Source organism: Hylobates moloch, unplaced genomic scaffold (assembly GCF_009828535.3).
Source record: "Hylobates moloch isolate HMO894 unplaced genomic scaffold, HMol_V3 SCAFFOLD_4, whole genome shotgun sequence".
Taxonomy (NCBI): Eukaryota; Metazoa; Chordata; class Mammalia; order Primates; family Hylobatidae; genus Hylobates; species Hylobates moloch.
The window spans coordinates 106,969,294-106,991,785 of record NW_026652279.1 but is presented as its reverse complement, the minus strand read 5'-3'; the positions used below and the strand labels follow the sequence as shown (position 1 = coordinate 106,991,785).

Here is a 22,492-nt window from a genome sequence, read left to right as displayed (position 1 = left end):
TGACCCTGTTAGTCTTCTAGTCACAAAATCTTCCCAAAATGGTGAGACTGAACATGCAATATGCAAACTTACACTGATGATGGCACTGATTAATACAGCCGACAAGGGGAAATGCACTATATGCTTTTTATAAAGTGACCCAACCACAAGAAGGGCATTATCGACTCTGTGATAATTTCAAAGCATTATTTCGTCTTTACATGATTTTTGTGTGAACGACTGCAACTCCTTTAAGAGATATCAAAAGAATGAAAAGATGTTAGTGACTTCAAGGCAAAAAATTCTTCTGTTAAAATATAAACCACATTAGGAAGAAACTGTGATCAAATGTGATATAGTTTGGATGTGTGTCCTCACCAAAATATCATATTGAAATGTAATCCCCAGTGTTGGAGGTGAGGCCTGGTGAGAGGTGATTGGATCATGGGAACGGAACTCTCATGAATTAGCACCATCCCTCTAGGTACTGTCCTCGCGATAGTGAGTGAGTTCTCCTGCCATCTAGTCGTTTAAAAGTGTGTAGCATGTCTTGCCTCACTCTCTCACTCCTGCTTTTGCCATGTGACATGCTTCCACCATGACTGTGAGTTTCCTGTGGCCTCCACAGAAGCTGAGCAGATGCCAGCATCATACTTCCTGTACAGCCTGCAGAACCATGAGCCAATTAAATTTCTTTTCTTTATAAATTACCCAGTCTCGGGTATTTTGTTATAGCAATGCAAGAATGGCCTAATATAGAAAATGCAACAGACATTTTCACTCATTTAGAGGCAAGGTGATGCTAGGAGACTTCTCTGAAACACAAACCATTTCTGCATTTTTCTTCTTTTCTCCTGGTTTCACTTCCTCTTCCCCACTAGATCCCGCCTCCTATCTTCCACTCAGGGTCTCCATTCCTCCCTGTAAAAACTCTAAGCAGCACACAAATGGGTGATGAAATGGTCAAGGTGCAAACCCTACTCCACCTTCCCCCAGCCCTACTTTACTGCTTAATCCAAATCTTGAAAAAGCAATTACTGTGTTAATATTTGTGTGCTGGTAAATTATCTCACTTTAGTAACATCTCCTCTGTCCGGCACTGACAAATGCTTCACATGTTTGAATATTTCAGGTAAACAAAATTTACTTTCTTTAGGCTAAACCTTTTAACTTTGTTTAAAGACATGCTTCTGCCGGGCGCAGTGGCTCACGCTTGTAATCCCAGCACTTTGGGAGGCCGAGGCGGGCGGATCACGAGGTCAGCAGATCGAGACCACGGTGAAACCCTGTCTCTACTAAAAATACAAAAAAATTAGCCAGGCGTGGTGGCGGGCGCCTGTAGTCCCAGCTACTCGGAGAGGCTGAGGCAGGAGAATGGCGTGAACCTGGGAGGCGGAGCTTGCAGTGAACCGAGATTGCGCCACTGCACTCCAGCCTGGGCGACAGAGCGAGACTCCGTCTCACAAAAAAAAAAAAAAAAAAAAAGACATGCTTCTAAACTGTATTAGGCCATGCGCGGTGGCTCATGCCTGTAATCCCAGCACTTTGGGAGGCCGAGGCGGGTGGATCGCCTGAGGTCAGGAGCTCGAGACCAGCCTGGCCAACATGGCGAAATCCCTTCTCTATTAAAAAAAATACAAAAAATTGGCCAGGCTTGGTGTCAGGCACCTGTAATCCCAGCTACTTGGGAAGCTGAGGCAGGAGAATCACTTGAACTCGGGAGGCAGAGGTTGCAGTGAGCCAAGATCATGCCATTGCACCCCAGGATGGGCGGTAAGAGCGAGACTCCATCTCAAAAAAAAAAAAAAAAAAAAGTCTAGCAGTTCCTCAGAAGGCTAAACAAAGTTACTATGTGACTGAGCAATTCCACTCCCAAGAGATATGAAAACATATATTCATATGAAAATCTGTAGGCAAATGTTCATAGCAGCCTTATTCATAATAGCCCCAAAGTAGAAACAATGCAAATGTCCAACCCAAATGTACCAATGTATAAACAAAATATGGTATACACACACTATGATATATATTTGCAAATAGAAAGAAATGAAGTACAGTCAGCCTTCCATATTCTTGCGTTACATGTCCATGGATTCAACTAATGGCAGATCAAAAATCTTCTGATTCTTTTCTTAATGCATTTGTACTGAACATACACAAACTTTTTTGGGTCACTATTCCCTAAGCAATATAGTATAACAATTATTTACATAGCATATACATTATATTATATATTATAAGTAATCTAAAGATCTAAAGTATACTGGAGGATGTATGTAGGTTATGTATAAAAAAGATGCTGGAGAGGATGTGGAGAAATAGGAACACTTTTACACTGTTGGTGGGACTGTAAACTAGTTCAACCATTGTGGAAGACAGTGTGGCGATTCCTCAAGGATCTAGAACTAGAAATACCATTTGACCCAGTGATCCCATTACTGGGTATATACCCAAAGGATTATAAATCATGCTGTTATAAAGACACATGCACACGTATGTTTACTGCAGCACTATTCACAATAGCAAAGACTTGGAACCAACCCAAATGTCCATCAATGATAGACTGGATTAAGAAAATGTGGCACATATACACCATGGAATACTCTGCAGCCATAAAAAGGATGAGTTCATGTCCTTTGTAGGGACATGGATGAAGCTGGAAACCATCATTCTGAGCAAACTATCTCAGGACAGAAAACCAAACACCGCATGTTCTCACTCATAGGTGGGAACTGAACAATGAGAACCCTTGGACACAGGAAGGGGAACATCACACACTGGGGCCTGTCGTGGGGTGGGGGGAGGGGAGGGGGGAGGGATAGCATTAGGAGATACACCTAATGTAAATGATGAGTTAATGGGTGCAGCACACCAACGTGGCACATGTACACATATGTAACAAACCTGCACATTGTGCACATGCACCCTAGAACTTAAAGTATAATAATAAAAAAAACCACTATTTTATATCCAGAACTTGATCACACTTGGATTTTGGTATTTGCAGAAGATCCTGGAGCCAATCTCTCATACTGAGGATTGTATGGCTGTACTGGTATGTGCCACAACATGGATAAAACATAAAAATATTATGTCTAAGTTAAAAAAGCCAGGTGTAAGAAATCACATATCCATATATATTAATGTCCAGAGAAAATCTACAGACACAGAAAGTAACATTAGTGGTTCCCTGTGGGGGAGAGAAAGGAAATGGGGAAAAGACAGGAGTGACTAGTAATGGGTATGAAGTTTCTTTTTAGAGCGATGGAAATGTTCTAAAATTGATTATGGTGTTGGTTGCACAACTCTATGAATATATTAAAGTCCACTGAACTCTACTTTGTTTTTTTTTTGAGACAGGGTCTCCCTCTATCATTCAGGCTGGGTGTACAGTGGCACGATCTGGGCTCACTGCAACCTCTGCCTCCCAAGTAGCTGGGGACTACAGGCACACGCCACCACGCCTGGCTAATTTTTGTGTTTTTTGTGGAGATGGGATTTTGCCATGTTGCCAAGGGCTGGTCTCGAACTCCCTGACTCGAGTGATCTGCCTGCTTTAGCTTCCCAAAGTGTTGGGGATTATAGGTATGAGCCAACACATCTGGCTTGAACTATACACTTTTAAGAAACTATCATTTGGTCGGGTGCGGTGGCTCATGCCTGTAATCCCAACACTTTAGGTGGTCAAGGTGGGCGGACCACGAGGTCAGGAGATCGAGATAATCCTGGCTAATACAGTGAAACCCCGTCTCTACTAAAAATACAAAAAAATTAGCTAGGTGTGGTGGCATGTGCCTGTAATCCCAGCTACTCGGGAGGCTGAGGCAGGAGAATCGCCTGAACCTGGGAGGCAGAGGTTACAGTGAGCCGAGACTGCGTCACTGCACTCCAGCCTGGGTGACAGAGCGAGACTCCATCTCAAAAAAAAAAAAAAAAAAGTATAATTTGTACTAAAAATAAAAGGTTTTAAATTGAGAGGAAAAAGGGAGGCCGCTTCAGCTTATAACAACAAATTAAGATGATTATTTTTATTATCCAATTATCTAGGTAATGTAATATATCCAATAAACAGTGGCTGGCTCTGTATGTTAATCTATAATTGAATTAGCTGTCTTGGGACATTTGGAAAAGAAGAAATGGCTCTGTAATGCTGCAATACAGAATTGAAGAAGGCCAGTGCTGGCACTACAAGGTCCTCTGCCAGTTGGTTTATCCTCTGGTATCTGAATCCACCTGCTCAGAGAAATGGGAGGTTTCGAACACCGATCCAACACCACAGAATAATGTTTTCTTTTTTTTTTGAAACGGAGTCTTGCTCTGTCACCCAGGCTGGAGTGCAGTGGCACGATCTTGGCTCACTGCAAGCTCCGACTCCCGGGTTCACGCCATTCTCCTGCTTCAGCCTCTGCGAGTAGCTGGGACTACAGGCGCCCGCCACCATGCCCGGCTAATTTTTTGTATTTTTAGTAGAGACGGGATTTCACCGTAGTCTCGATCTCCTGACCTCGTGATCCGCCCACCTCGGCCTCCCAAAGTGCTGGGATTACAGGCGTGAGCCACCGCGCCCGGCCAGAATAATGTTTTCTTAAACGCAGAGCCCAACACAAAGAAAATTATTTCTTTCCTGAAGGAAATTATTTCCATAGAGATGGCAAGCCTAAAACCAAGTCTTTCTAGCGTGTTCAGGAACTAAATGAAGAAACCAGCAGCAGACAGTTAATAAGCTTAAAAATTTTAGCCGGGCATGGTGGTGGGCGCCTGTAATCCCAGCTGCTCAGTAGGCTGAGGCAGGAGAATAGCTTGAACCTGAGAGGCGGAGGTTGCAGTGAGCCAAGATCGCGCCATTGCACTCCAGCCTGGGCCACAGAACAAGACTCCATCTCAAAAAAAAAAAAAAAATTTACCACGCTTTAAAATCAAGTGGGACTGGAAGGATGGTATGGAGATTTTATTGGTAAGGGCATTTTTCAGAAAATATAATTTTTGTGGCCTATTGCTTAACTAAAATTTCAATGTAAATTCTATATAAATAAATACCAAATTTTGTTTACTGGGTACCTATCCCAGATATTGCTCTTATCCATGTAATTAATACCTTACATAAAATTCTGACTCATTTGTTTATATTACTAAATTCACCCCAAATTTCACCTCATTCAGGATGAGGTAAAAAACAAACAAGGGCCAAATGCTGTGGCTCATGCTTGCAATCTCGGCACTTCTGGAGGCTGAGGCAGGAGGACTGCTTGAGGCCAGGAGTTCAAGACCACGCAAAGCAACACAGTAAGATCCTGTCTCCACAAAAAAAATTTTAAAAATTTAGCCAGGTGTGGGCTGGGCACGGTGGCTCACACCTGTAATCCCAGCACTTTGGGAGGCAGAGGTGGGATCATGAGGTCAGGAGTTTAGTACCAGCCTGGCCAAGATGGTGAAACCCCGTCTCTACTAAAAAAAATACGAAAATTAGCCAGGTGTGGTGGCGGGTGCCTGTAATTCCAGCTACTCGGGAGGCTGAGGCAGAGAACTGCTTGAACTCGGGAGGCGGAGGTTGCAGTGAGCCAAGATTGTGTCACTGCACTCCAGCCTGGGTGACAGAGCAAGACTCCATCTCAAAAAAAAAAAAAAAAAAAAAAAAAAAAATTAGCCAGGTGTGGTGGGGCATGCCTGTAGCCCTAACTACTCAAGAGGCTGAGGTGGGAGAACCGCTTGGGCCCAAAGGTCAAAGTGACAGCGAGCTATGATCAAGCTATGAGCTATGGAGCTATGAGCACTCCAGCCTGGGTGGCAGAGCGAGACCTTGTCTCTTTATTATTTATTTGAGACAGGGTCTCGCTCTGTCACCCAGACTGGAATAGAGTGACACAATCTTGGCTTACTGCAACCTCTGCCTCCCGGGTTCAAGCAATTCTCCCAACCTCAGCCTCCAGAGTAGCTGGGACTACAGGTGTGCACCACCACTCCCAGCTAATTTTTGTATTTTTTGTAGAGTTGGGGTTTCACCATGTTGTCCAGGTTGGTCTTCAACTCCTGAGCTCAAGCAATCCTCTCACCTCGGCATCTCAAAGCGCTGGGATTACTCACATGAACCACCTCACCTGTCCAGACCCTGTTTTTTTTTTTTTGTTTTTTTTTTAAAAAGAGCCAAAACAAAACCATATAAGAAGTTAAAAGGGAAAATGTTACTGTTCCATAATAAAGTTGGTAGTAGATCATTGGTCCTTCTATTAGAATCACTATTCAAAACGAAAGTATTAAAATTTTATAAATGTTTTTAAATTTCACCCACTTATAGTCAACATAGTTAATAGTTTATTTTACATCACATTTCATATTCTAAAACTTTTAATTAAGGCTCTATTTCATAAGTTAGCAAATAATTATTTTTAAAAGAGAAGTCTTAAAGAGGGCTGTCATTAATATGCTCTGTTGGGAAATTGTCTTTTTTAAATATAATAAATTAATATTTAAAATATAAAAATGTAAAAATTTAAAAATAAAAATTTCCAGTTATAGGAAAAATGAAAAGATGAAAAAAGGAAGCAAGTGAATATATGTCACTGCAAAGCATTATAATAAAAACAGCAGTTATTAAGTTGTAGTAAATTTGGGAATAAGCTTCAAACACTAAAAATACCTATTTTTCCTTTTGGAGTAGAAACTGAACTAAGATAAAGCTTAAATTCTACTCTCTACATACCTGGCTTAGGATTAATGATGATGATTCTTAATAATATAGAAATTAGCAGCCTGCCTGATGAGCAGATCACCTGAGGTCAGGAGTTTGAGACCAGCCTGGCCAACATGGCAAAACCCCATCTCTACTAAAAATACAAATATTAGCTAGGCACAGTGGTGCATGCCTGTAGTCCCAGCTACTCGGGGAGCTGAGGCAGGAGAATTTCTTGAACCCGGGAGGCGGAGGTTGCAGTGAGCTGAGATCGTGCCACTGCACTCAAGTTTGAGGACAGAGCAAGACTGTCTCAAGAAAGAAAAAAAAAAAAATTTAGCTGGGTGTGGTGGTGGGCGCCTGTAATCCCGGTTACTCAGAAGGCTGAGGCAGAAGAATCGCTTGAACTAGGAGGCAGAAGTTGCAGTGATCCGAGATTGTACCACTGCACTCTAGCCTGGGTGACAGAGCAAGACTGTCTCAAACATAAATAAAATAAAATAAAATAAAATAAAATAATAAAATAAAATAAAATAATAAAATAAAATAAAATAATAAAATAAAATAAAAAAATAAAATAAAATTCTCTGAATCCTGACCTGAAATTGGGTAGGTGGTGCAAAAGGAAATTAAGAGGCCAGTTATAATCAGCGCTGGTTTTCTTTTTTTTTTTTTTAAGATGGAGTCTTACTCTGTTGCTCAGGCTGGAGTGTAGTGGCACAGTCTCTGCTCACTGCAACCTTCGCCTCCCAGGTTCACGCCATTCTCCTGCCTCAGCTTCCCGAGTAGCTGGGACTACAGGGGCTGGCCACCATGCCTGGCTAATTTTTTATATTTTTAGTAGAGATGGGGTTTCACCGCGTTAGCCAGGATGATCTTGATCTCCTGACCTCGTGATCTGCTCACCTCGGCCTCCCAAAGTGCTGGGATTACAGGCGTGAGTCACCGTGCCCGGCCAATCAGGGCTAGTTTTCAATGACACTTTTTAATACAAGTATGCTGTAGAGGAACACTGGTAAATGAATGCTGTTAGATAGACAACAGAGTGTTGAAGCTCAGAGTGGTATTGGCAGTTTGGTGTTTCAAAGGGAGCAATTAGATAAAGTTTTTAATGGTTTATATCTTCAAAGGAAACGCTATATATGCTTCTATTTGACAGATAAAATATGAAAAAAGCTAGACATAACTCATTCAAGGTTAAAAATCAGAGTATCAGGAAGAAATAATAGGCCTCCTGTAATCTTCTATTTTTGAGGGGGAAAAAATCCAGAAGTTAAACCATATAAAAATACCTGCTATGGTTTGTATATCTGTCCCTTCTAACGCTCATGTTAAACTTAATTCCCAATGTGGCAGTAGTAAGAATTGGGCCTTTGAGAGGTGACTAGGTTATGGGGGTTCTGCCCATTCATAGATTAATGGGTTATCATGGGAGTGGGATTGGTGGCTTTATAAAAAGAGGAAGAGGAAGAGAGACCTGAGCTAGCATGCTCAGCCTCCTCACTATGTGATGCAAAAAGCCTCTTACAAGACGTGGCCCTTTGATCCTGGACTTCTCAGCCTCCAAAATTTTAAGAAACAAATTATTTTGCTTTAAAAATTGCCCAGCTTCAGGTATTGTTATAAGTAACAAAAAACAGACTAAGATAATATATCTTTAAATGGATACTATGTCCCTGACTTTATATCAGTTACCAAAGCTTGGCTTCCTTGATGAGTAACTTTCACTCTTTCTAGTTGCTTATGTAAGTCACATACTGGCAAACGAGAAAAAGACGGGCCCTAAGCAAAGTTTCTCTAGCCAATAATTCTGCTTATAGAAATGAAGGTTTTGGCCAGGAACGGTAGCTCACGTGTAATCTCGTGTAATCTTGGGAGGCTGAGGCATGTAGATCACCTGAGGTCAGGAGTTCAAGACCAGCCTGGCCAACATGGTGAAACATCATCTCTACTAAAAATCCAAAAATTAGCCAGGTGTGGTGGTGGGCGCCTATAATCCCAGCTACTCAGAAGGCTGAGGCAGGAGAATCGCTTGAACCCAGGAGGTGGAGGTTGCAGTGAGCAGAGATTGTGCCACTGCACTCCTGCCTGGGCAACAAGAGCAAGATTCCATCTCAAAAACAAACAAACAAATAAAACCCCCCCACCTCCCAAAATAAATTATAATTTGAAAATATTGGTAAATTTTATATTACATATGTTAAGTGAACTAAATATTAAATATATAAGTAATGTATTAAATATATTTAAGTACCTTGTCCAGGACTATTTGGCTAAATGGTAGAGCTGGGACTTGAACTGAGATCTTATACTCCAAATCCAGGTTCTTTCTATTATACCAGAACACTGCCTTTCCTGGACCATTGATCTTCATGCTAGAATAGATTCCTCAAGTCTCTCGGGTACTGATGACCATTAGTACAGATTCACTTATGTCCTGGAATCCTTTTAAAGGGGGATAGTTGCCTACTTGGGGGAGAGCTAGACTTTGGCAATTTTCTTTCCCAGTCAGTGGACTGGAATCCATGCTGACCACTTCCTGCCCTCTCCTCTAGGTGGAGGTAACTACCTCTGGCCTACCCCCAGCCTGGGGAAGGCATTCCACACTTTCTTGGCACTGGCTCTTTCCCCCAACCTCACTATAAATGATGTGAGAGGCCTGCCAAAATCCATCTGAAGAAAATATGGTGGTCCTTGGAGACTGAGGATTTTCTTTTTTCAAATCAATTCATGAGATATTTGCTGAATTTTTACCATCTTTTACACTACGAGGTATATGAATATTTAGGGATAGGAATAGCATACAACTCTGCCTTCAAGAATCTTATGCTTACTGAGGCAATTTAGTCTCTAAATAATAAAATTATTATTAAAAAAGTTAGTTTCGAGATCAGTGGCTTCTATGAGAATCTGATACAAACTATGGATGATATGTTCCCCAGAAAAATCCATACATTTTTGCATATTTTCAGGAAGTTAATGGATCCCCAACGTCTATCCACTGGTTAGGAATTAAGAAGCTCTGTTGTAAGAGATTCACTGAGTACTACCATATAAAAAATATCTTAAGAACCAAAACCAAAAGACACACTAGTAATCCTTGTTCTTTGATGTAAAATGAATAAACCTTATATCCCATGTGAAGGCAAAGAAACTGCTTTCCCTAGTATCATCTGAATGCCCCTCTACAAGTGATTATTTTCCATATCTAACTTTTTGTGTTTAATTCCATGAGAATCTCTTGTCTGTTTTCAGAGTTTCTAGAATGGTCTTTTCATAGATATATTTATATATATAAATACAAAGATACATTTCATTAAAACCAGAAGAAACACAGCTTAGCTAATGAGTTATTCTATTTCAAAAAAAAATTTTAATCGAGCTTAGAATGCTCTTTCTAAGACTTTGATGCCAAAAGGAGTGAAGTCATTGGGATGAATTGATAATACTGCACCATGAGCACTTTCTTCTTATTAAAAAGTAAATCTTTTGGAATTTAAATTAATTTCTTAACAAAAAGTGAAGGGTTGATGTATAATAGTAAAGAAATCTCTGCAAGAGAAACTGTATAATGAACATTAGAATTTCATAAATCATTTCCTAAAGCTTTGTATAAATAAAAAAAAAAATCAAGGCCGGGCGCGGTGGCTCACGCTTGTAATCCCAGCACTTTGGGAGGCTGAGGCGGGCGGATCACGAGGTCAGGAGATCGAGACCACAGTGAAACCCCGTCTCTACTAAAAATACAAAAAAATTAGCCGGGCGTGGTGGCGGGCGCCTGTAGTCTCAGCTACTCGGAGAGGCTGAGGCAGGAGAATGGCGTGAACCTGGGAGGCGGAGCTTGCAGTGAGCCGAGACTGCGCCACTGCACTCCAACCTGGGCGACAGAGCGAGACTCCGTCTCAAAAAAAAAAAAAAAAAAAAAAAAAAAAATCAAGTCCTTTCACAAATAGATTATTTGGTTATGTTAAGATATTTTTTAGCTGGGCGCGGTGGCTCACGCTTGTAATCCCAGCACTTTGGGAGGCCAAGGTGGGCAGATCACGAGGTCAGGAGATCAAGACCACGGTGAAACCCCGTCTCTACTAAAAATACAAAAAAATTAGCCGGGCGTGGTGGCGGGCGCCTGTAGTCCCAGCTACTCGAGAGGCTGAGGCAGGAGAATGGCGTGAACCCGGGAGGCGGAGCTTGCAGTGAGCCGAGATCGCGCCACTGCACTCCAGCCTGGGCGACAGAGCGAGACTCCGTCTCAAAAAAAAAAAAAGATGTTTTTTAAAGTTGGTTATTGTTACATATTCTGAAACCAATAAATGGAGCAGCAAGAATCAACATATTCTTGAGTATACCGGCAGAGTAGACAAAATGGTAAAGGAAATGAGATAAAAGGGTTTCCATTCAATTTTCTTAAACTTATAAGTAAATACTCAATCTGATACTCTGGTGACATATGGTGGAAAAAATTAAATGGAAAACAATGTGACTCAAAGACTAGAGAAAGAATTTGGATTTCTTATTGTTACCATCATTTTAAATGGATTATTAATGCAAATTACTAGTAAATGCACAAAAGCCTAGAGAAGAGATAAAAATGACTATTTATAAAACAAAGATAAACTTTCTAAAATACGAATTTGTTAAATTTGTCCTTAAAAATGGGGAACAGGCCAACCTAATCACAATCTCTGCAAGCATAATTTGAAAGTGCAGTTCAGCTCAGGTTTAAAAGGACCTACGTAGATTCTAATTAAAAAAAAAAAAAAAATCCACAGAGAACAATTCACAAGACAGGGATAAACCCTCCCACAATGACAAAACAGTGTAATTCTTTAAAGAATGTGATTTTTCTATGAGGCATGTTTTCCAAATAAACGGAAGGAGTTAAGCTTTTTCAGAGGAAGATAGGGAAACAAAATAAAGACCAGAATGGTATCAACAGATTTCAGGCTTAATATCAAGAATAAATGAACATGAGGATAATTTCTTTTCTTCATAATTATTAAGAGTACTAAAATGTAAAATAAAAGCTGATGTTACCAAAAAATGGCTGCATTAAGACATCTTTTCTGAGTGTTGTCATAAAATTAGTCATTAGCATAGGTAAATGTGAACTAAATCATGTATGACACACTTTCAGTAATGTCGTGTTAAGGAAGGAGGTCATATTCAAAGGATCAGTATGAACATATACATACCACAGGTTGTTTTGTGATGTCCACCAAGTCCTTAAGATTATAGTATTGATGTTTCTCAAAGGCTGAAAATAGCATGTCTAAAACATGTTGTTTATCAGCTCGAGCTCGCTTTCCGTCTTCTTTCTTTTTCCTTTCATATTCAATCTATATGCAAACAGCAAAGGAAATAAAAGCATCAATTCAACACGCTCACTCTGAAACACAGGCATTCTCTTTTTTTTTTTTTTTTGAGACAGAGTTTTGCTCTTGTTGCCCAGGCATGCAGTGGCATGATCTCAGCTCACTGCAACCTCCACCTCCTGGGTTCAAGCGATTCTCCTGCCTCAGCCTCCCGAGTAGCTGGGATTACAGGTGCCCGCCACCACGCCTGGCTAATTTTTTATAGTTTTGGTAGAGACGGGGTTTCATCATGTTGGCTAGGCTGGCCTGGAACTCCTGACCTCAGGTGATCCACCCGCCTCAGCCTCCCAAAGTGTCGGGATAACAGGCGTGAGCCACTGTGCTTGCCCAGGCACTCTCTTTTGAGTCATCCATTAACGACTAGATTGTAAGTTTCGAGGCAGCAGGCCTCTGAACAGTAGTTCAGAACCTGGGACCTGTTACTCCTGGGGGTCCCCATATCTTTAAGGCTCTAAGTTAGTAATAATTCCAGTCACTGTCATTATCCCCTAAAGCTTTATGTAATGCATAATGTGTCCATTTCCCCCTAAAAAGGCCTTTTGCCAAAATTGTATCAACTTACTGTGGTTAACTGGTTATCTTGTGTTGATCAAAAACTCTAATTTGTAGTGCTTTTGTTTTTGATCAACAGTAAAACAGTTTATCTAACAGATGCAGTTTTGTAGGTAACATCTTTCAAACATGGGGTTCTTGGAGGCAGGCAGATTATAGAACAGGTTCTTTACGGAGTGAAAAGTTTGGGAAGCATTGGTAAAAAGGAAAGGACATGGACCTTTTCTCATCCTGACCCTGTGCAACCTCCTTGAACCTGTTTCTCCTCCCATACAATAAAGTTAGTTTAACAAGAGAAAGGGGTAAGTATATACTTACCACCTCAGACACAAGCAAACCATTTCTCTGAAATTCCCATTTAAAACTTCATGTGACCTCTGAATTCACCTGTATAATACATCTTTATTTTTTTAACATGGAAATAAAAAATACAGTATCTACTATCCAAATAAAAATGACACTTCAGGACCATGTGTTATGTTTATCCTGCAGTTTTGTGTACCTCCATGCATGCCAGCTTAAAAAGCAGTGGCACTAACACAATGAAGAAGTCCCCTCCTACTGTTACCATCTTGGGACTGTTCAATTGTAAAACATCACCCTTTTTACTGAAAATATGCAAGTTCTGTTCTATTACTTAGTTGAGACATTTATTTGTTTCTTTTTAGGAACACTTCACTTGTATAAACCATCAGAAACTTGTCGAAGGGGCCAACCTAGTGAAGAAAGCATCAGTAGGTTGGGTGGAAACTGCCAGAGAAGAATGTCCTGTGAGTCAGCTGGAATAATTATAATCTGGGGACTAGCTTTGAAAACAATGGGATACATTAAAAAACTTACAAAGAAATTATTCCACAAATTTCAGCCTCAGGTAGTTAGGCTTACTCTATTTTAACAATAAAGATTTGTTATAAAAGGATAAAATTTAGTTTCTATTGATTATTGATATTAAAACTAAAAATATGTCCTATGAGAGACTGTCAAATTAATGGTAAAAGGTAACTCTGGCAACCTTGAGTATCTACTTTTCAATTAAATAAAGTTGGGAGTGAGACTAAGGGAAAGGACTCAATCATCTTCATTTTTTGATATGTACGAACTGGGAGTAAAACTCAAACTCCATTGAGCTTCAGCAGATTAAGCGTGACTATATGCTAGGCATTGCGCTAAGATATGGGGGGAGTAAGACAGCTTTTTCTTTATAAAACGGCTTTAAATGGATTAAAATGATTACAGAGGGGAGGGCCTTGAGTGTTTTAAATACAGTAATGGACAAAGAGCTACCTAGGACAAGATCATCATGCTAAAAAAAATGCAAATGAATGACACAGATTGTATTGTTAGGGAAGACTGAAATCCAGCCAGTCTCAATTTTTTTTTTTTTTTGAGATGGTGTCTCACTCTGTTGCCCAGGCTGGAGTGCAGTGGTGCAATCTCGGCTCACCACAACCTCCACCTCCTGGGTTCAAGTGATTCTCCTGCCTCAGCCTCCCGAGTAGCTGGGATTACAGGTGCGCACCACCATGCCCGGCTAATTTTTGTATTTTTAGTAGAGACAGGGTTTCACTATGTTGGCCAGGCTGGTCTCGAACTCCTAACCTCGTGATCCGCTCACCTCAGCCTCCCAAAGTGCTGGGATTACAGGTGTGAGCCACCACACCTGGCCTCAGTCTCAAGTTAAATTCAGGAACTAGCAAAGAGAAGTGATGGTATACTCAGTTTCCACTTCTAGTAGGCTGTTTCTTGTGTAAAATGATTGGAGAAGCTAGGAAGTTTAACAAGAAAAATGTTTTCAAATAAGCCCACTGGTAAAGTAAGATGACCTACTTTACAGAGGGCACACATTCTAGTTGGCTGTGGAGAGAAAAGTTTTTAAGTGTTGTTATCAAGTTGTCCCAACCCAGAGTCACGTGTCAGATGCAAGGGGACCTGAATCAAAGGTAAAAATTAATAAATTAGAAAAGAACTTTAAAATCAACACTAGGGATAAGAGTAAGGGTCAGATTAAGTTGTAATTAGTAACATTAACGAGTAGTAAGAAAATTACCGAATTCTACCCAGATTTTTCAAACAATCATGGGGCCAGGCGCAGTGGCTCACGCCTGTAATCCCAGCAACTTTGGGAGGACAAAGTGGGTGGATCATTTGAGGTCAGGAGTTCAAGACCAGCACGGCCAAGTCTCTGCTAAAAATACAAAAAAATTAGCTGGGCATGGTGGCACACGCCTGTATTCCCAGCTACTAGGGAGGCTGAGGCAGCAGAATCACTTGAAGCCAGGAGACAGAGGTTGCAGTGAGCCAAGATCGTGCCACTACACTCCAGTCTCAGCAACAGAGTGACTCTGTCTCAAAAAAAAAAAAAAAAAAAAATCTTGGTTTACATGCTTCAATCTCAAATTGAAGTTAATGTTGGTGCTTTCTCTTTAAAATTAGAAAAACAGACTAAAAATATATGCTTTTCTTTTTGTGTTAACATGCACATCACTGGTTTAGTTCCTGGGGGCACTGCAGCCTACCTCTACATTTGCCTAGTGAACAAAAACTGTTTTTTTTTTTCTGTCTAAAATATTTAATTGTTTACTTATCAAGATGAACTCTTTCTCAGCCTAGATATTCATGTTTCATAGTTCACGAACACAAGTCAGTGACAAACTTCCATGTGATTCAATCCAAGCAAATTCTTTATATTCCCAAACCACTTTGCACTCTGAAAGATACCAGCCTTCCTCATCTCAGTATCTTTCACGGAATCCTAATTTCTGAAGAAATCTGCATATGCCTTATTTCTTGGTTCAGCACAGCCAACTTATAGAGAGCTGCGACCCCCAGGGATACAATGAATATTCCAACAACATAAAACCTCAGATGCATGGCGTTTGGTTTCATCAAAGCACTGGAAACCATGGTAGTTATTGTCCTTGACAGGCATATGTCAATCTTAAGTAATGAGATTCAGAAAATAAGATTAACTATATAGTTTATTCGAGCCCAAAGCTTGAGGATAGCTATCTGGAAGCATAGTTTCAAGGTACCCTGACTATACAATCTGTAGCAAACAAAAACTCTTAAAAATATAGTCTGTAAGCCAGGCGCAGTGGCTTATGCCTGTGATCCCAGCACTTGGGGAGGCCGAGGCGAGCAGATCACGAGATCAGGAGATTGAGACCATCCTGGCTAACACCGTGAAACCCTGTCTCTACTAAAAATACAAAAAATTAGCCAGGCATGGTGACGGGCGCCTGTAGTCCCAGCTACTTGGGAGGCTGAGGCAGGAGAATGGTGTGAACCTGGGAAGCGGAGCTTGCAGTGAGCCCAGATGGCGCCACTGCACTCCAGCCTGGGCGACAGAGTGAGACTCTGTCTCAAAAAAAAAAAAAAAAAAAAATTTAGTCTGAAAACCCAGACATACAAAATAACGATAGCAAGAACAAAACAGAAATATTCCTCACTAGAAAAATTTAAGTACTTTAAATTTAATCCTACATTTATTTAAATTTATTTAAAAATAAAAACAGAACATCTCTTTAATGTCCTCAGGGCCTGTTTAACTATGGGATAATTTATAGAAGACTGTTTTAAAACAAAATTTATGGCCACACATGGTGGCTCACACCTGTAATCCCAGTGCTCTGGGAGGCCAAGGTGGGAGGATCACTTGAGACCAAGAGTTTGAGACCAGTCTGGGCAATAAAGTGAGATCCATCTCTACAAAATTAGCCATGAACAAGCCTGTAGTCCCAGCCACTCAGGAGGCTAAGGCAGGAGGATTACTTGAGCCCAAGAAGTTGAGGCTGCAGTGAGCTATGATCATGCCACTCATGCACTCCAGCCTAGGCAACAGAGTGAGATTCTGTCTCTAAGACAATAAATAAATAGATAACAAAATAAAGATTAGGCTGGGCGCAGTGGCTCACACCTGTTATCCCAGCATTTTGGGAGGCCGGGGTGGGTGGATCACTTGAGCTCAGGAGTTCAAGACCAGCCTGGGCAACATGGCAAAACCCAGCCTCTATAAAAATTACAAAAATTAGCCGGGTGTGTTGGCACTCACCTGTAGTCCCAGCTCCTTGGCAGGCTGAGGTAGGAGGATCACTTGAGCCCAGGAGGCAGGGGCTGCAGTGAACTGAGAATGCACCAATGCACTATAGCCTGGGCAACGGAGTGAGACACTGTCTCAAAAATAAATTAAAGATTTAACTAATACTGTACTACAAAAATATTATTGTTTTATTTTAATTAGTTAACTAATTTTAGAGATGGGATCTCACTCTGTCATCCAGGCTAGAGTGCAGTGGTGTGATCACAGCTCATTGCAGTCTCAACCTCCTAGGATCAAATTATTCTCCTGCCTCAGCCTCCCAAGTGGCTGGAACTACAGGGGTATGACACGATACCCAGTCAATTTTTAAAATTTTTTTGAAGAGATAGGGTCTGGCTAAACTGCTGAGGTTGGTCTCAAACTCCTGGCCTCAAGTGATCTTCTAACCTTGACATCCTAAAGTGCTGGAATTACAGGCATGAGCCACTGCACCCAGCCAGTTAAATTTTTTTTTTGATAATGTCTAAGACAGGCTCATAATCCAAATTCTGCTCTGTGGTATCAGATAAGTAGTTTCAGTGTATGTGTAATTATCGAAGGGGATTTAAATAATTTCCATGGCCATTAAGTTATTAATAACTTATAGTTAGGACAAAACCAAGGTCACTGAGGTAATTTTTTAAAACTAAACAGTGCAGAAATGGTAATCTTAATACTATATTCACAACTTGACACTACGAATAAAATCAACTGTACAAATAAACTACCAATGATATGAACTATTCTATTTAGGAGAAGATTACACTTTTGAGATAATGTTATTTCTTCTCTTTTTAGCTCTTTGCCTTTTGGGCATTTCGTTTCTTAGTGGAGCTTAGGCACTGTAAGGAAATGATATTAAAGCAGTCAGATATCTAACTTGTTGGCAGTCACTACAAATCTTAGTAAGACTGGAGTAGAAACAGCTTTTATATTGTGTGAATTTTAATTACCAATCTTCTATCCAATGATCACAGATCACTGGGCAACTGACTGTATAGAAATAAATGTCAATTCACAATGTACTTTAGTCTTCAGTTACAAATTTTTACCAAAAAATCCATCATATACAATTAATTTTCACTACAGAACACAAATTATTCTTTTTTTTTTTTTGAGATGGAGTCTTGCTCTGTCGCCCAGGCTGGAGTACAGTGATGCTATCTCGGCTCACTGCAACCTCCGCCTCCCAGGTTCAAGTGATTCTCCTGCCTCAGCCTCTGAAAGTGCTGGGATTACAGGTGTGAGCCACCACGCCCAGCCTATTCTTGACTAAAATGCAACCAAATGTTGAAAATCCTTTGTGGATGTGGTATATATATGTTCAACCATCATTACTGAAACTGTAATCATTGACTAAAATTATAAATGCCACCCACTACCAATTAAAATTTATAATACAGACATCTATAAACTTCTAGATTATTGTTTGCAGAAATACTCTGTTTTGTCAAGGCAGTCTTTGTAAAGGCTTTTAACTTTTGAAGTGAGCATGACAGCTTTGAATATCATGGTTCTGCATGTTAAATCCTTATGAGATATTATTCCCCCTCCCCTCAACTAATGCTTCTATTTCTGCCTAGTGTGTCATTATCTCTTGGGAGGAAATTATTTCTTTAGAATTGGTCAGTCCTTTGTGTGCAAATCCAAATGGACAAAGCATGTAGTATACTTATACTATATATTATAACAGGCAAATATTACTGAAAAGCCCTCATGATATAGTCCTACAAACATCCTTTTTATTTAGGAAAATTCAAATTTATGCATAGAACTTTATAAGATCAACCACTCAAACCCTAAATCTTAGTTCTGCAGACTAACACAGTCGGCTGCCACACTGAAGGAAATAGAGCATACATGCATAAAACTGAATTTCCTTTCTAGTTCCTGGGGGTTTACCTCAACAACCAGTTTACTAAGTAAGCTTTTCTTTTTTCTCTCTTACCTATCTGAGCACAGTTAAGGTTTTTGAGTTCTTTCTGGCCAAGAACTTTTACCAGAAATAAGAAAAAAAAATGAGAGAGAGAAAGCTTATTTTTTCAAACTGTGGGGCAGAAATTCTAACAAAAATAAGAAATATTAATTCTTTTTAAAAGTTCTAGGTTTGGCCGGGCACGGTGGCTCACGCCTGTAATTCCGGCACTTTGGGAGGCTGAGATGGGCGGATCACGAGGTCAGGAGATCGAGACCATCCTGGCTAACATGGTGAAACCCCATTTCCACTAAAAATATAAAAAAATTGGCCGGGCGTGGTGGCGGGCGCCTGTAGTTCCAGCTACTTGGGACGCTGAGGCAGGAGAATGGCGTGAATCCGGGAGGCGGAGCTTGCAGTGAGCCGAGATTGTGCCATTGCACTCTAGCCTGGGCAACAGGGCGAGACTCCATCTGAAAAAAAAAAAAAAATACCCAGAGATATAGATTTTTCAGAAAGATGTCTTTTTAAGAACAACTATTGAGAACCCCCCCCCCACAGGAGATGGCAGAACCATAAAAAGTTCTCCCCTCTTTGGTTCAGTGGCTGCGTACTAGAATTACCCAAGAAGCTTAAAAACTTAAGATGGTTGGCCTCCCCATTAGATTAACCAAATCAATTTCTGAGGGTATTTTTCTGTTTTTTTTTGAGATGGAGTTTCGCTCTTGTTGCCCAGGCTGGAGTGCAGTGGTGCGACCTTGGCTCACTGCAACCTCTGCCTCCCCGGTTCAAGCAATTCTCCTGCCTCAGCCTCCCAAGTAGCTGGGATTACAGGCATGTGCCACCATACCCAGCTAATTTTGTATTTTTAGTAGAGACAGGGTTTTACCAGGTTGGTCAGGCTGGTCTCGAACTTCTGACCTCAGGTAATCCACCTGCCTTGGCCGCCCAAAGTGCTGGGATTACAGGTGTAAGCCACTGCACCCGGCCTATTTTTCTTCTTTAAAAGCTTCCCAGGTGATTCTAGTATACGCAACACTGAAAACAAATGTCTAGACAACAGAGGACATGATTCCTTATAAGAAAAGGAATTCCTTACGAGAAAGTTTATAAAAGGCCATGAAATACATAAAAGAATTGCTATGAAATTTACATATGCTAGATAGGATGTTCACAAAGTCAGCCGGAACACACAGAGTCACCCTTACTTGGATTCAAAGTGGGAAGGAGTTGTAAAGAACCTTACGCATCAGCTGACTCTATACTTTCATTATGCACCTCTGTGAGCAAAAAATTTAAAGCATGAACTATGCATATATCTCTTTATAAACTGGACAAACGTACTACTGTATTTATAAATAGATATAAGCATACACAAGATAAAAAATTTTAAAGGGATGAAATATACATAATTTTAAGAGTAAGTTTTGTCAAAACTACAAAATACCTTTTCATTTTGCTCTCAAAATACAGGTATTTGTCTTCATGTTCTGTATGCTTAGTTTTTAAATACACTGTACACCGTGATAGCTTTGTATCAGCAATAGCTAAGCTAATATAACAAGGTACAACACTCGCAAAGGTCAGGGGCCACTTTGCCTGTTATTTTGCAACAAGTCTTCAACTCTAGGCTTGGCGGTAAGGGCGGGGTAGCAAGAGGTCTGCAGGCTACATTTCCAAGATTCCCTTGCTAGTGGGTTTCCAGCTGGGGTTCTGCCAATAGGAGAATGAAAGTGGGAGGGAGGGAGATTTTTCTTCTTTTTTTTTGTATTGTAGAAACACCTCTGCAGCAGCTTCCTGATCTCTCCTCCCTTTTGCAACTCCAGCCCTTCCATTTGGTATTCCTAACTCATTTATAACCAACTCCCTACATTACATTCTTTTCTGCTTGGAATATCAAGAGTTGTTTTTGATTCCACCATAGACACTAACTGAGTCATCATTAAAGACAGGGCATGACAAGCCATATTTAAAATGATACTGATAATTTCCTTTTTTGAAGGGCCAAGTTCTTTTCAGATCTGATTACATCATCACTGTTTGTCACCTCAAAGATTGACTGATAAAGAAACTATTTTTAGAAGCAAGAGTAGTTCAGTTTTTTCACTTTCTTCTTCACATATGCTTGGTTTATTAGTATTATCTCTAATTGACAGTTTCTCTGCAGCAATCTTTTAAAGCCATTTGTTCATTTGTTGAGACTGAGTTTAGTTAATAATAGATACTATAATCTGTAAACCTCTGAATTGAGCACCAATGCTAAAAAGCTGAAAGCAAATGAAAACATGAAGGCACAACGCTCAACCCCTCTGTCCTGTCCCATTTCCACTCTTCTGCTGAAAAATGACCGACTAGCACAGGGGCTGCAAAAAGATGCCAGGGTCAATCTACATGTTATTTCTAAAGCTCAGTTTCTTTCCTTTATTAGGTGCCAAACAAGATAAATATAAATTTTATAATAATATAAATATAATAATTTTCCCCCTCACCCAGTGGGCCCTCTTGTAAACCATACTTTGACATCTCCGTTATTTCCCAATGTCTGTTTTCACTGCTTCAAAGAATGGGGGAAATTTGATGTTCAAATGTTTGTAAGTGCAGGATTAAACAAATTCCTAAAGCTTCCTAATCTTGAGTATATTAAAGTGAAGTGTCAATTTAAGAGGAGGATATAATCAGAAACTACAAGTTCTTTAAACACAGAATCCTTTTTACATGACCTTCTCACCTAGTTAATGTTACAAAAAATTTGCTGTGGAAAATGCTGACCTACGTGAACTGATTCAAGTTTCAGACACCTAATGAAGATTTAAGGTACAGGAAATGCCACTTAGGGAAAAAAACCTGACATGTCATATCCTAGTAAGAAGATGGTTTTCAGGGGTGCGATTTCAATGGAGTATTCTAAGAGATAAAAATAATCATATAATTCTTTTTGGCCCAGTAGATGGTTTCTGAATGACAAGTATGATAGACACTATACCCAGATAGTTGGTGAACTAAAAAGATAAATCTGAATTTAATTCTTAGAATAGCTCCAAGAACAAAATTGGATATTTTCTCTACATATATACAGGTAAATTCATCTATTTGCCATAGGTGGGTGAAAAAGCTGTGGGTAAATGCAAGGTAGTTTCTTTTTTTTTGAGACGGAGTCTCGCTCTGTCACCCAGGCTGGAGTGCAGTGGCACAATCTCGGCTCACTGCAAGCTCCACCTCCCGGGTTCACGCCATTCTCCTGCCTCAGCCTCTCCGAGTAGCTGGGACTACAGGCGCCCGCCACCACGCCTGGCCAATTTTTTTTTTAGCAGAGACGGGGTTTCACCATGGTCTCGATCTCCTGACCTCGTGATCCGCCCGCCTCGGCTTCCCAAAGTGCTGGGATTACAAGCGTGAGCCACCGCGCCCGGCCCAAGGTAGTTTCTTTCTGACTAAATGTAGGAACATTTCTTTCACTTTTTTGTACAAATTTTTTTTATTTTTATTTTTATTCTGAAAATTGCATTCAAAGAAGCTCAACTATTAGAATGAAACACTGAGCTTCATGTTTATATAACTTTATCTGGCAAGACTTTCAAAACGTTTCAACATTAAAATTTTTTATTAAAAGTCTTTATTATGTTTCCTCTAAATCATTCTTGCTGACCTGTGTTCGTTTATGTTTCTCAATCTTTTAAAAGTCAATGTCCTCTTCTAATAAATAACAAAAATGTTATACTCTTTCTATAGTTGGTATTATACTACAATACTGAATATGCTTTTTAAAGCTATGCAGGTGCCTATCCTGGTTTACTCCCAAAAGAAATAATGATTAAACATTCAAATGCAATGTGGTAGATTATAGTCAATCTTTGTATGTAAAAATCTTAATCAAAGATTCATTACTATGACAACCTTAACAAAGGTTGATATCTTAAAATAAAATGTCA

At 40.1% G+C, this 22,492-nt stretch overlaps 1 protein-coding gene across 1 annotated transcript in view; it reads right to left on the bottom strand.

The window, feature by feature from the left end:
- GTF2F2 (general transcription factor IIF subunit 2) overlaps nucleotides 1–22,492 on the bottom strand; it is a 167,501-nt gene that overhangs the window by 6,068 nt on the left and 138,941 nt on the right. Inside the window, exon 7 of the mRNA XM_032150814.2 lies at nucleotides 11,839–11,982. Within this exon, the coding sequence (XP_032006705.1) occupies nucleotides 11,839–11,982 (144 nt within the window). The remainder of the gene's footprint in view (nucleotides 1–11,838; nucleotides 11,983–22,492) is intronic.